The 15,197-nt window shown below is 38.1% G+C and overlaps 2 protein-coding genes across 2 annotated transcripts in view; both read left to right on the top strand.

Annotated features, from left to right (window-relative positions):
- The first annotated feature begins 36 nt into the window (after nt 1–36).
- LOC135085588 (uncharacterized) lies at nt 37–9,005 on the top strand. The gene is made up of 7 exons (XM_063980361.1): nt 37–253; nt 5,955–6,081; nt 6,684–6,740; nt 7,726–7,755; nt 7,854–7,910; nt 8,220–8,258; nt 8,866–9,005. The coding sequence occupies exons 1-7, from the start codon at nt 104–106 to the stop codon at nt 9,003–9,005; spliced, it is 600 nt and encodes a 199-aa protein (XP_063836431.1). The 5' UTR covers nt 37–103.
- Nucleotides 9,006–13,107: 4,102 nt separating this feature from the next.
- The window catches only part of LOC135085809 (scavenger receptor class B member 1), a 130,989-nt gene continuing 128,899 nt past the window's right edge, over nt 13,108–15,197 (top strand). Inside the window, exon 1 of the mRNA XM_063980617.1 lies at nt 13,108–13,258. The gene's annotated coding sequence lies outside the window, so the exon portion shown is untranslated. The remainder of the gene's footprint in view (nt 13,259–15,197) is intronic.

The raw sequence follows: 15,197 nt of genomic DNA, 5'->3' as shown, positions 1-15,197 counted from the left end.
CTGGGCTTGTTGTGTTGTTATCTGTCAAAACTGTCAGTGTACTTGCACTTGCTTGGATTGGCGATCGAAATTTTTCATTTTTTCCTCAAAGTAAATCAATTTCATGTCCGAAAACACAGAAATATGGAACTTAAATGCCTTATGCCGCTGCTGCCACAAGGATGGGTATTTCAAAAGCCTGCAAGATACGTATATTTATGAAACCGAAGTGGAAGTGTACGCCAAAATGTTACGAGATGCCTTCGACATAGAGGTGGGCTATATTCAGCTGTATTTGTATTTAAATACATTCAAATGTATTCTATTTTATGTAGTATAACTTAATCTTCCTTGCCAGTTATTATGTTTTTGCCAGTAAATATGTAGATTTCTGTGGTTAACACTGCAGTAGGTACACGCGCCCCTTTTTTTACACGAATACACGCGCGGCCTTAGATTTTAATCTAAGCGCGCGGCCTACTCTGGTAAGCCAATTTAAAATCACTGTAAATCAGTTTGTAAGCAATTTATGAATAGAATAATTATGTAAATGATAAAAGTGTTTATTATAGTTATTTTATTATCAAAGTTTCTTTATATTACTATTTGGGATCAAACATTATAAACAGATTTAAAAGTTGTAAATTTTTTGGACCAAAATGAGGATCAGTACTGTTGTAAAAAATTCAATAAAACTAAATAAATTCGGAATAAATGAGACTTGCCACTGGAATCTTGGTTTTATTCAAGTTACTACCTGTGGGCTTTTTGGGACTTGTACAAGTATCTACGTTAATCTTTAAGACATAAGAAAGATATATCTTTTTGAATTATCCAAATCGGACCATTACTTACGAAGATATTAAGTAATAAACATAGGCCGTTTTTGCCGCTAAAAGACAACGTACGCAAGGCCGCGTGACGTCATTATATCCGAATCGAGCGCAGCCGGCGTACTAATGGGATGGAAAATATTTTTTTCCGGCTAAACTATCAGTTTTAGAAAAAAACTTTTAGTAACATTTATTCTTCAAAATAAAGTAACCTATCGACCAGTAATTTTTAAAAATAAAAATTGTGAAAAATAAGTATTGCTATGTCCAAAAACCACATTTTCATAGGATTCGATGCAATGCGGAGACGCGGTTGGGGTGAGTGTAACTTAATGATTGTTTGTATTGAACATAATAATACTTAATATGATGCTAATACCCAGTTTCTGGCCTGGGGGGGGGGGGGGGGGGATAAGTCATACCCAGCTTATGATTATATATATTAAATCTAAAAGAAAAAAGAAACATTAAAATAAAAATAAAAGGTGATCTTTGCTCAAACCCAAAACAAGTCGCTGACCACTTTAATGAATTCTTTGCATCCATGGGTGAACTTTCGACCCCAAAAAATCCACCAGGTGGCAGCACCAACTCTAGCCAACCCGTATATAACTATCACGTTATGAATCCCACGGAAAACACAATGTTCCTAAGTCCGGTAAGTTCTCGCGAGATCAATAAAATCATAAAATCTTTAAAGAATAAACACAGCCACGGAATAGATGAAATACCACCTAATCTATTCAAAGAGTGTGCAGACGAGTTAACCTTGCCACTGACACTATTGATTAACCAATCATTTACTGAAGGTACTTTCCCATCATTACTTAAAAAAACAATTATCAAACCAATTTACAAAAAAAATGAAAAAACCAATCCATCAAATTACCGTCCAATAGCCCTTTTGCCCACATGCTCAAAAATATTTGAAAAAGCGATCTGTGATAGAGTTACAAAATTTTGCGAAAAATACGATATATTTGACAATAGCCAAAACGGTTTCCGCAAAAACCGCTCTACAACACTGGCAGTGTATAAATATACCCAAGAAATAGTCAAAACCTTAGATGCAAAACAATATGGCGTCGGAATCCTACTCGATATGACCAAAGCGTATGACCGAGTACAACATAATATACTACTATCTAAACTATACGAAATTGGCATTCGCGGTTCAGCACACTCATGGTTCAAGTCATATCTAAAGGATAGGGAACAGTATGTCGAAATAGAACAGTTTGATAATGAAACCCAAAAAATTTTACAAGTCCGATCTGATAAAAAAACAGTTAATGCATCAATACCGCAAGGCAGTGTAGTAGGGTGTCTCTTATTTTTGATATACATTAACGACCTCCCCAAGATCATGGAGGAGCCGTGTGTTCTGTTTGCAGATGATATTTCTCTATTAACGACTTGCCGAAATAACATTAATATAAAAGATAAATTAGATAAATTATTTAATAAAATATCAAATTGGATGAGAGCACATAATCTAGAAATCAATTTTGAAAAAACGAAACTAATGACCTTTAACCCACATCAAAAGACACCACTTACTCTTAACTATAATTTTAATAACATTAATATGGAACAAGTAAAAGATTTTAGTCTACTCGGTTTAACTATAGATACAAATTTGCATTGGAAGATACACATACAAAAAATTAAGTCCAAATTATCAAGCTTCGCGTTCGCTCTCCGAGAGGTTAAGAAGACAACAGATTTAGAGACTGCACTTGTAACTTATTACGCATACGGTTACGCTTGGCTAAGTTACGGGGTTATTTTATGGGGCAATAGCACAGATGTTCGATCGTTATTTATAAAACAAAAAAAACTAATCCGTATATTAGCAAATATCAAGCCCAAAGTCAGTTGTAAACCTTATTTTCAAAAGTACAAAATTCTACCCTTGCCTTGTATCTACATTTTAAATATTTGTAAATTTGTCCGCTCCCACTTTGAGTTTTTTACCAAACGCGAAGAATCATGTCCACAATATCATTTGAGAAATAAAAATAAATTAAAAATACCAACCATCCGCCTAAATTTATCTTCTTCAAGCACCTACAATATGGCCATAAAAATATATAACAAATTGCCCGATCATTTATTAAAAGAAAATAATAATAGTACATTCATAACAGGACTAAAAGAGCTATTAACTACGAAATGCTATTACACCATAAAAGAATATCTAGACGATAAAATTAATTAACGATGTACCTAACTAAACTATAACTTTCTATCTATAAAAAGAAGCCTCCTCTCCTTAGATTTTAAGTTTGCAGCGCCCAACAGGGTCCTTAATGATCTCCAAATAAAATATATGTAACACCTAAATGTACTTAAGGAAGCAATAAACATATTGAGTATTGAGTATTGAGCTTCTGGCCTTGGTGGGAGGGGGGAGAGGCAAGTCATACCCAGTTTCTGGCCTGGGGAGGGGGGGGGGGGTAAGTAATACCCAGCTTCCGGCCGAGGGGGAGTCATACCTAGCTTATGCTTATGGACTGGGGGAAGGGCAGTGTTGCCAACAGCTACCAAAGGCTCGTAGCTAGGAATTTAACAGAAAGTTGCTAGATTGAGTATTTTTTTCTCCCTAAAAAGTAGCTAGAAGTAGCTGAATTCCGAAGTAAATAAAATACTAAAGAAATAAAACACTGAAGTAAATAAATCAGCTATAAACTTTAATCAACTTAACTTTAATACTGTGACTACTTAATTAACAAAAAAAAGAAGACAATATTTTGATTATCTACCGATTTAAGTGAGTCGAATCGTAATTGCTAATACTAATTTTGTTTGTCGGGTATGCCGCTACCGTAACTTTGTAAAAATATATCATAATCAATAGTTGCTAGAAAAAGTAGCTAAATAGTTTAGCTACAAGTTAAAAAAAATTGTAGCTGCCTGACATCAAAAAGTTGCTAAATCTAGCTATAAAGTAGCTAAGTTGGCAACACTGGGGAAGGGGCTAGCCTTACCCAGCTTCTGGCTTGGGGAGAGGGGGGGGGGGGGGAGGGGTCAAGTCATAACCAGTTTCTAGGGCTGGGGGGAGGGGCTAGCCTTACCCAGCTTATGGCCTGGGGGAGGGGGGGGGGGTCAAGTCATACCCAGTTTCTGGCATTTCTGGCATGGGGGGGGTGTCATACCCAGCTTCTGGCCGAAGGGGAGTCATATCCAGCTTATGCTTATGGCCTGGGGGTAGGGGCAAGCCTTACCTAGCTTCTGGCCTGGGGGGAGGGGGAGGGGTCAAGTCATACCCAGTTTCGGGCCGGGGGGGGGGGGGGGGGGGGGGTTAAATCATACCCAACTTCTGGCCGAGGGGGAAGTCATGCCCAGTTTATGACCTGGGGAGAGGAGAGGGGCGGGGTAGTCATACCCAGCTTCTAGGCTAAGATTAAATAGATTTCCAGCACGGAGCGGCTGTCCTTCCTGCAGCAGCTGGCCCGCCCATGGGAACGGCGAATAGATAGGTAGGTGCGTAGGTTTAACTCAGAAAAACTAAATAACAGGTAGGTATTAATTAAGTGTACATCGAAATGATTTTCATAGCAATGTCATATTGTTAGAAGTTATACCTTATTGTTAGAAGTAAATAAATTAATACTTATACATTTTTATATTTTACTTGGAAGAAGATATGACTCTAACAACACTTATGTACACTTTATTTGAATAAATCGCCAAATATACCACCGCGGAGACCCCAATCGCGTCTCTGCGTGCCATTGAATCGTATGAGCGTATGGATTTCTTGCGTTATTTTTCACAATTTCCATTTTTAAAAATTACCTGTCGATAGCTTACTTTATTCTGATGAATAAATGTCATTACAAGTTTTTCTCTAAAACTGATAATTTGGCTAGAAAAAAATATTTTCTATCCACGCAGTACACCGGCAGCGTTCGGATCGGATATAATGACGTCATCGTCCCCGCGCCGGGCGGTCAGTGAACTATTTTAGTAATTTGGCCATAACTTCGTCAATTTTTGTCGTAGAACAAAAATTTTTGCACTGTGTATTAAGGATTTCTTAGCCCTATAAATCTGCATTCACAGCTAAAAATCGAAATGATCCTCATTGCACTCTGAGACCAATGTTAACAAAAAAAAATTTACTGAAAAAATATGATTAGTTTTTTATCTGTCATAGTATTCATGACTTTCTACGGCCTGGTACACGGTGTAAATCCATTTGTAGCAAGTCTTTTATAATTTTTTTGTCGAATGATTTCGGGCTTTTGAGTAGACCCGCAGTTTTGACGGCCAATTTTAGAAAAGTGCGAAGACTCTAGCGACCCAAGCTTTACTGGCTTACTGACAAATTTAGTAAACGAGGCTTTCCTGGAATGCCAGCTCTCTGGCGCAAGTTTTCAAAAAGTTATAGCGTAAAATGTTACCCTGGTTTACTATAGTAGTCCGCGCGTGTACTCTAGTGTTAAACAATGTTGGGAATGGACTAATTTTTGTTGTAATTATTAAGTTTATTTCGTTAGTCAGTCATCAGTGTTACTGGAAAGCTTCTTAAATATTAACATTTATTTATTATTTATTAAATATTGTCCCCTTGTTTGTTGCAAAACAACTACATTACAAACTAAATTTCTCCCATCTGTCTTTTCAATTTAAATATGAGTAGTAATGAACTCATTTTGCCTTAAATTTAAACACAACTTCTTACTAAGTCACCTGAATTTAAAATTTAACTGTATTTTTTGCTATAAAACACTTTCTTTCTTTCTTTACAATAAAAAAAAAACTATGTTACCACAGCATTAAAACTTAATGTGGCTTATGCCCGTACTCACAAACTAAAAGGAGGCTGACAATAGTGACTGAGTTTCTTGCGCTGCTTCTTCTCAGCATTGGCCCATTTATTGTCCCGAAACAGTGGTAGGGTTGATACTGGGACGTGTAAAAGTGCTTTTTAAAAGCCTATTTGCAAAAATAAATGAGTTTGAGTTTTTTTTAAACGATGCTTGCTTAAGTAAAGCAGCAAATCGAACGCACTTCATTGAATCCTCTGTAATTGGTTCATGTGTCACCCTGTGCGTCCACGCGCACTGTGAGACCTCATAGTAATGTTTGTGAATACAGGCGTTAGTTTAATGAGTTTTTCAATACTTTTTGCAGATAAAGCAGCCGTTACTAGACGCTAGCAACTCAATCTGTGAGGTGTGCATAGAAAAGCTACGACATGCAGTCGATTTCAAGAAGCAAGTTTTGGAGTGCGAGAAGAAGTTTGCTGTTTACTGCAAAAGTGAGTATTTCAGTTATAAATAAAGCCTTTATCACTGACAAGGATTTAGGCTGGTTTTAGAGACACGCTGACGCATGCTGACCGTCAGCGCTGACAGCCGAAATGTATGAAGCGTCGGCGCCGAGCGATCAGCGTCACTCAGGAACGTTCCCTTCAATTACATACATATTGATCAGTCAGCGCCGACGATCAGCGCGATTCTAAAACCAGCCTTATACATTACTAGCGGCTGCCCGCGACTTCGTACGCGTGGATCACGTTTTACCCCCTTAGTGGTTGAATTTTGCAAAATCCCGTTTTACCCCCTTAGTGGTTGAATTTTGCAAAATCCCGTCTTAGTGAGCACCTACGTTCTAAAAGGAACCCCCATGCAAAATTTGAGACTCCTAGCACTTGTACATTCAATTTTGTCCAATGACCCCAAGCTACCCATCCTTATCGCTCGCGCGTAATTATATTGCTTACGCGCGAGCGATAAGGATGGGTAGCTTGAGGTCATTGGACAAAATTCTACGTGCTCACGGACCGGGCTTTAGTTTCTGAGATTTCGTGATGAGTGAGTGAGTCAGTCAGTATAGACATAGATTTTTTTGTATTTACAGATGAACTTATCAGCAATGGAATGGAACCGGTGAAAATTGAAGCCGATTTTGATATGGGTAAATAATATAAATTATGTTTAAATTATTGAATAACATTTTATTCTAAAATTTGATTCAAATAATAAAGGCTCTTTATAAAAAAGAAAATAAACTATAGTTCGTTTCATCCACGAAGACGTGCGGGGTCGAGGGAAGCGGGGAGTGCGGGGAGTTTCATCCGACCAATCCGAGCGTCATCATTGTAGTTTGCGCGCGCACTCACGGACAACCATCCAATGAGGGTTTTCGCGATTGAAAAATCCGCCAGATGGCAATACGTAGACGCGAGGTCCAAATGCTGCGTGATTGGTGGATTTTGACATATCTGTCAATGTCATGTCAAAAATAACCAATCATGCAGCATTTGGACCTCGCGTCTACGTATTGCCATCTGGCGGATTTTTCAATCGCTAAAACCCTCATTGCAACGCTGCCAATGCCAATATAATGGCCTATAGTAAATCAAGCAGTAAGCACTTTAAGGCAGGGTTCGAAAGGATAATTAACAATGATAGTTATCACGATAATTATCATGATAATTATCGTGATAATAACAGATGGAAAATGATCAGTTGATAATAACAAAAAAATGCGCTCATGAAAATAAACTGCATTCGAAGTTTTCGAACGTGTATTTCCGCACTAGCGTCTAGTGGTGGGCGTTAGTCAACATAGATAGTTATAAAACCTATCTATTTAGCTTCACAATGGTCACAGTTATCTAGCGTCAAAATATTTAACTATTTTCCAAGCTTTATGCGATTAGCAAGGGATATAAATTGACAACAATCAGCAACCAAAATCATAAAGCAACATTCGCAATCAGAATTTCTCATGAAACAATATGACAAATGTATCTTATTATGTTGATAATTATCCGATAATTATCTGATAATTATCATGAAGCGTAATTATCTCGATAATTTATTTTACAATTTATTTTTATTTTAACTTACGTTTATTTTACAACTTAAATGTATAATGCTAATGTATATAATTTCAGATTATGATGCTGAATATAATGATGAATTTGGTAAGTTGATTTTGTGTCCTTATACTTGTTATTTTTATTGAATTCTTTTTTTAATAATGAAACATAAAAAATCTGATGGTGATTTTTTTATTTTACAGAAATTAAAATAAAATGCGACAATCCTGAGGATGATATCACGAAAAAGGAAGAAGATGGTAAGTTCAATAATAGATCGCGATCGTTCCGTCCACTCGGCCGCGCCCCAGCAATGTTTGGTCCCGGTCGCGCGGGGTGCGGGGAGTGTGGTCCGAGCAATCCGTAAGGCATTACTGTAGTGTGCGTGTGCACTCATGGAGCATTTAGCGTGTACCGATAACACTCAAACATTCGCGGAAGAATGGTGGGGTGCGTCCGAGTGGATGAAACGATCTGTAAATGTTGTGTTTTTCGAAATAGTTGCATTTTTTTCTGAAAAGGTTATTATTACAGTAATATAATTAATATTAAATATTTTCTGTTTTCAGATTTGTACGATCAGCAGGCAGCAGGCATAAAATCTGAAGGTAAATGAAGATTTTGACAACTATTTGTAATAAAATGAGTTTATAAGCATTTTGTTGAAATATTTTTTGATATATGAGGTCTCACCGTGCGCGTGGACGCACAGGGTGACACACGAACCAATCACAGAGCTCTATTCAACGTTGTGCGTTCGATTTGCTCCTTCACTTACGCAAGCATCGTTTGTGAATAGGAGCGTACTGTGAGTTTACGTCAAACGCATTCGATGTCGACTGCGTGAAAAAGTGACATTAAATGTATGACGGATTGTACAGCGCCCCTAGCGGAAACTTTAAAGAACTAAAATCTTAATATTTTTTTAACGCACTCGCTAGTTACGACGTTTGTTGTAAACTCACACTAAGGCCCAGAACAGACGGTGAAACGCAACTGCAACGAAACTGCAACTGCTAGTTACTTTTGAGTTGCATCTAAGTTTCTGCCGTAGCGTCCGTTGAGAGACCACACATGACGCGACCAGTTTGAAACTTTCAGTTTCATTCATCAGAATCATCAGAAAGTTGCAGTTTCGTTGCTGTTGCGTTTCACCGTCTGTTCTGGACCTAAGCCCTTTTTTGTCTGTTATTCAATAGTAGTTTTTATTATCAGTTACAGAAGACAGCAAATCCATCCAGATTGAACTACAGCCGCTAGAAACAAAACAAGATGCCAAAGAAAATGGGAAGAAGAAGAAAAGAGTCACAAAAAGTAAGTACACTATAATCCGGGCCTTTTCAAGGCGAGAGTGAATAAGCACTTACAGGGCAAATATGTACCATCCTAGACTGCATCTCACTTAACACCAGGTGCGATTGCGGTCAAATACCTGCCTTGTTATGCACAAAAAATTCGTCGTCTCCATTGGTTGTCTGGAAGTGATCACTTTAAACGATAAGACCGCCTGAATTGTACTGTCCCTGTTTATTTCTTTTTACCCGACTGCGCCAGAAGGAGGGTTATGTCTTTCAAGCTTATGTATGTATATTTCTTTGGCACGGCCTACAGCCTAAACGGCTTGACCGATTTTAGCGTGAGAGGTGTCTTTAGATTCGTCTAAATCGTGAAAGTGACACTGGCTATATTAAAATGAAAAAAATAAAATAAAAAAATCGCGGATTTTAGGCGCCATAGTGTCTTCCAAAAGAACGTTAGGTGTATGTCATTCAATCGACATTTAAGATGAGAGATTGAGGCGATACGACCCTAGTGTATTGATTGATTGTATAGTAACAAATAAAGATATTGAGATAAACGTTCCAAAAAAATATTTTTTTCTCAAAACCTATCGAGTGGGGTATCAAAATAAAGAGATTTTTAAATAGCTTACAAAAATGTATGTAATTTAACTAAAAAGATTAAAATAAAATTGTTATTGAATAAACAAAAACCCAACTGCGTAAAAATGAACTAAAAAGATAAAAACAAGCCTTAGTGTTCACAAAAAGAATTAGTTATTGATGCCTCCGACTGCATTTGTGAACACTAAGGTTTGTTTTTATCTTTTTAGTTCATTTTTACGCAGTTGGGTTTTTTGTTTATACAATATTTTTTTTTGTTCTTGTTCTGTGTGCGGTGTACATACAATAAAGTTTTTATTTTTATTATTAAGCGTCCATTTAACTTTTTTCATAACTATTCTTTTGTTGTTTTCAGGAATAAAAACCGAAAAAACCATAAAAAAATACGACCCATCACTTGAAATCCACGTGCAAACCGACACTGGGACTCTATACTCATGCAAAATCTGTGGGGGGTCGTACGAAGATCAGAAATCGCTAAAAAAACACATACAAACGAAATGCACCCTCGAGTTGAAATGTACATATTGCGATGCAACGTTCACAAGTTACAAAACTAGAGTGTTTCATGTTAAAAAAGAACACACTGGAGTCTTAAAATTCGCCTGCAGTTACTGTGAGAGAACATTCAACGACAAATACTGTTTGAAAATGCATGAAAATACACATACGAAAACTGAAATGTTTAAATGCGACATATGCTCCAAAGAATTTTCGTACAAACAGTCTTTAAGGACGCATTTGAAAGGACATTATGGCACGAAAAAAACCTTCGTTTGTCATATATGCGGGAACGGATTCAACGATAAAACTAATTTGGGTTCTCACATTCGGACTGTGCACGAAAAATTACGGCCGTTTGTGTGTAGTATATGCCCTAAGACCTTTACAGCGAAAAAGCATTTGACTGTACATATAAAGAAACACACGGGGGAAATGCCGTTTGAATGTGACCAGTGCCAAAAACGATTCCCCACGTTAGGTATTTTTAACGCGCATAAAGCGGTTGTACATAACAGAAGCAAAGATAAGTACACGTGCAAAGTCTGCCGAAAAAGGTTTTTCGTTAAGGGCTTATTTGTGAAGCATTTAAGAACGGCACATATTGGTCAAAGGCCTTTCAAATGCACAATTTGCGATAAAGATTTCATTTGCAAATATTCGATGAAACGCCACGTTTTGTCGCACAGCGGTGTGAAACCTTTCGAGTGTGAATTGTGCGGTGTGAAATTCGCCCAAAAAGGGGCTTTGAATCGGCACACCGACCGAAAACATAGGAATTTGAAAGATGACGGGGTAGTAGAAAAGTGTGAGGTTTGCAATAAAAATGTAAAGCATTTGAAGAAGCATATGCTATGCCATTTAAATAAAAGATTCTCTTGTGAATATTGCGGGAAAAGTTACTCAGAAAACAACGTATTGACGCGACATAAAAAAGTGGTGCATTTCGGTATAAAGCCACACGTTTGTGAGTTTTGTGATAAGAAATACGTTAAAGTTAATAGTTTGAAGAATCATCAGATGAAGGTGCACAAAATAGTCTCGAAAATCGAAAATGACGAGGATTTTGACAGTGCTGTAGCCAAGTTTAGTATCAAAAATAAGAAAGGCAAAATCAAAGTTGAGGATGGGATTGTAGATGTAGATGAAATGCCCAGTTTTGAGTGAATTTGATTTAAATTAAAAATCAATCAAAATTCAATTTTGACCACTGGCGTCACCTATGAACGTCAAATACAGTAAAAAACCTAAAAGTCCTTGGGGCACTTTGCATGTCTCCTTATCTTTTGGGCCCTACCAGCGCTTCGAGACAAACATATGGCAAGTGCTGAGAAGAAACGCCGGAACAAACCCAGTTGACACTTGCTTTTTAATGAGGGCTATCGTTAGCGCTCACCAGTTAGCGCCACTGTAGAGTAAGGTCCTGTCACTTGCTAGTAGCGAAGACAGTGGCGCCAACTGGCGAGCGCTAAAGTGGTAGGAGGACTATCGCATTTGCACTCATCAAGATGGCGCCACTGTAGAGTAAGGTCCTGTCAATCGCCAGGGGTGCCAACTGTTAAGTATAAAAACGATAACCCTCATTGACGTCCACTGCTGGACAAAGGCCTCCCCCAAGGATTTCCACAGCGACCGGTCTTGCGCTTCCCGCAACCTTTACTAGATAAAACAAACTCATAAATCTCATTTATTTCTGCAAGTAAGCTTTTAAAAAGCCTTTTACACGTCCCAGTATTAACCCTACCACTGCTTCGGGACAATAAATGAGCCAGTGCTGAGAAGAATCGATAGATCGTCGGTCCACTAAGGGGGAAGCCTGCCTACATCATATTAACTGCCTCTGTGGTCTAGCAGTAAGACCATCTTCAGACCCAGGTGTCCCGGGTTCGATTCTCAGTAATGGCAACATTTTCTCCTCGCTTTGGAAGGTGGTTAGCCATATCAGTATTTTTAGGGAAAATTACCCACGCTTTATACACTCAAGGACGAAATATAAGGAAGGATTGTAGGGCGTAACGTTTTCAGTGGGGCAACATTAATGTCAAAAGAAAAAATTTTTTTCATAGTTTTAAGTTATATTGTGTAAAAAGTAAGAGATAAAATAAATATTATTATCCGATAATTGAAAAAGATATCATTTAATAGAATAATGGATTATTATTATTGTTGTGTTGTTGAAATAAAATAATTTTATATCAATATCTTATCTTTTTTTTTTACAAATGTGTGTCACGTCATCATTTCAGCCATAGGACGTCCACTGCTGAACATAGGCCTCCCCCAATGATTTCCACAATGGCCGGTTGGTAGCGGCCTGCATCCAGCGCCTTCCCGCTACCTTTATGAGGTCGTCGGTCCGCCTTCCAGATTGTCTCTGTAGAATACATAAGAATTTTTACTAAAATTATCCCGATGGAACAGTGGCAGAAGTTTCACGGGTTCGATTCCCGAATACTACAGTAGATTGAGCCTTGAGGAACATAGAATTTTTCAAGTGCTTAGCAAAGGCCGCTAACAGAAAACACATTTTATTAAAAAATAGTCGAGGGAGTCATTCATTTTTTCAGTCGGTTTACAATCCTTACTAATATTATAAATGCAAAAGTAACTGTCTTTCTGTCTGTGTCGCTTTCACGCCTAAACTACTGAACCGGTTTTGATGAAATTTGGCATAGAGATAGTTTGAGTCCCGGGAAAGGACATAGGATAGTTTTTATCCCGGTTTTTGAAACAGAGACGCGCGCGATAAAGCTTTTCTGTGACAAAATTCCACGCGGGCGAAGCCGCGGGCGGAAAGTAAGTTTATATGGGCAGTCGCAACTAACAAAGCCAAAACGGAAAGCGAGCCATTTCATTCACACGTCCATCAACTAAAATAATACTTGTTTTAGTACGTACTACGTACGATTTTCACACCAAAACATGCGGCCATCTTGGCAACGACCACTGCATTTTGAATCCTAACTCAACTGAATAAAGAATACAAGTGCTTTCTCAAATTACGAGGTAACCAGAGATTCCAGTAGAAAGTGGTCAGTCTCTTTGGCGGTACAGACCGCGTCGCTCGTAACACCTGGCCGTTTCAGAAAAAAAATCACCAGTGGCGGGAAGATTTGACAGCTGTCAAAACATAACGTGCGAAATTTCTTGTGGTTTTGTGCAATTTGCAATATAATTTGTGTTGTTCCAAGATATTTTAAAGGGTGAGTGTTTTAATAAATTTCTTATGAACTAGTTTAAGTTTTCTCGCGGTGGTTATCTGAGATATTTTAATGGGTTTACAATGGTGTTGCGCCTTAGCGCACTCGACTATGCTATTCTATGAGATAAAAACAGAAAGCAAGCTAAGCAAGACGTATTTTCTTCATTAAGCCCGTTACTTTTTATGCATAACTAGTACTTACCCGCGAATTCGTACGCGTGAAAATAGTTTGAATAATATTCCCCATTGCAACATTATTATTTACTGCTCCGCCCCTATTGCCTGTAGGGTGATGTTATATAGCCTAAAGCCTTCCTCGATAAATGGGCTATCCAACACATAAAGATTTTTTCAAATCGGACCAGTAGTTCCTGAGATTAGCGCGTTCAAACAAACTCTTCAGCTTTATAATATTAAGTAGTACGTGGTAGTACCTACCTATAGATTCATTATAGCTCTGGATAAAGTAAGTACATTTTGACCTTTAGAACCGTATCGAAATCGATTTAGTATTTACTACGATATTACCTAATCAATTTAAAATTTATACGCGCACTATTATTATTATTTATGTATGTATATTTTATGCAGTATAGGTTAGTGTCCGTGACTCTCACTCGGCATGGGGCACACTGAAAACCAGCGTCGTGGCTCCCCTCACCGGGGGCCACGGCATATGCTGAGTGGGGTCCCATTGCGATGGGCATCGCTGTGCGACAGGGTGGCACTGCTTAGTTTATTCATTCATTTATTGTATGTTTTATGTCACCTCTGTCTTATTTGCTTTTTTTTTTTTCATTTTACCTCTTTTGTCTTTTGTGATGTCCATAGCAATAAATGTTTCTTTCTTTCTTTCTATCTTTCTTTCTTTCTAATCAAGCAAGGCCAGATGATTTCAAGAAGTAATAGAGCGCGGGTATTTATGTTTTAGGCGCCCTTAAAATGATTAAATTGGGTAAGTAATACTTAGGTACCTACTTATCCCACTTCTGAATAGTAAATTTTTGAAGGCGACGTATTCGATATACCTTAGTTAGGTAGGTACTTACGTAATTCTGTCTCTATAGTCGGCTGGAAGAAATTTCTTTTGTCTATATTAGGTAAATCGATGAGATGGTTAGTACATTTTTATGCAAAAACTACTGAACGGATTGTGATACGGTTTTCATCAAATGAAAGTGGGATATCTACGACGACGGTTTTTAACCAACTTCAAAAAGGAGGGGTTTAATTAAAATTAAAATAAATTCATTTGAACAATAGAGACTAACACCCATATTCAAAAACATTACTATGAGGTCTCACAGTGCGGGTGGACGCACAGGGTGACACGAACCAATTACAGAGCTCCATTCAACGCTGTGCGTTCGATTTGCTGCTTCACTTAAGCAAGCATCGTTTGTGCATACAGGCGTAGGTATATGTCCTGACTCATCATCATCATCATCAACAGCCCTTTACAGTCCACTGCTGGACTATGAGCCTCCTCCACTATAGTGGAGGGTTTTGCCATAATCCCCACGCTTGGCAGGCGGGTTGCAGATCGCAGTTTAAAAGATTGATGTTTTCCAGCGCCTCTGCCCGTTTTCTCTTTGATGTGTAGTCCCTAAGTCGCCTCTTACGACACCCGCGGGAAGAGTAGGGGTTGGTGACAAATGTATTCTACTCTGCCGTCACCACTCGGCTTTATGATGATAATTCTATCAACAATTTGTGTAAGTAGGTCTATAAACTGATACATTTTAGTGTTTCGTTTCACGCTCTCCTTATAACGGATCTACTTACCTATGCGCGGCGCATCTGAACTTACTTTTACTCAAGCACACTACTTATTTGCTTTGCTACACTTTCTTTGTGTCAATGTACATTTCTATTGACATTTATTGGGGCTTCTTCACGGTTTCAGAAGGAAAAAATCTTCGTGGGTTTTACGCCCGTAT

The sequence above is a fragment of the Ostrinia nubilalis genome, chromosome 29 (genome assembly GCF_963855985.1).
Source record: "Ostrinia nubilalis chromosome 29, ilOstNubi1.1, whole genome shotgun sequence".
NCBI classification, from domain to species: domain Eukaryota; kingdom Metazoa; phylum Arthropoda; class Insecta; order Lepidoptera; family Crambidae; genus Ostrinia; species Ostrinia nubilalis.
This window is presented reverse-complemented; position numbering and strand designations above follow the sequence as displayed.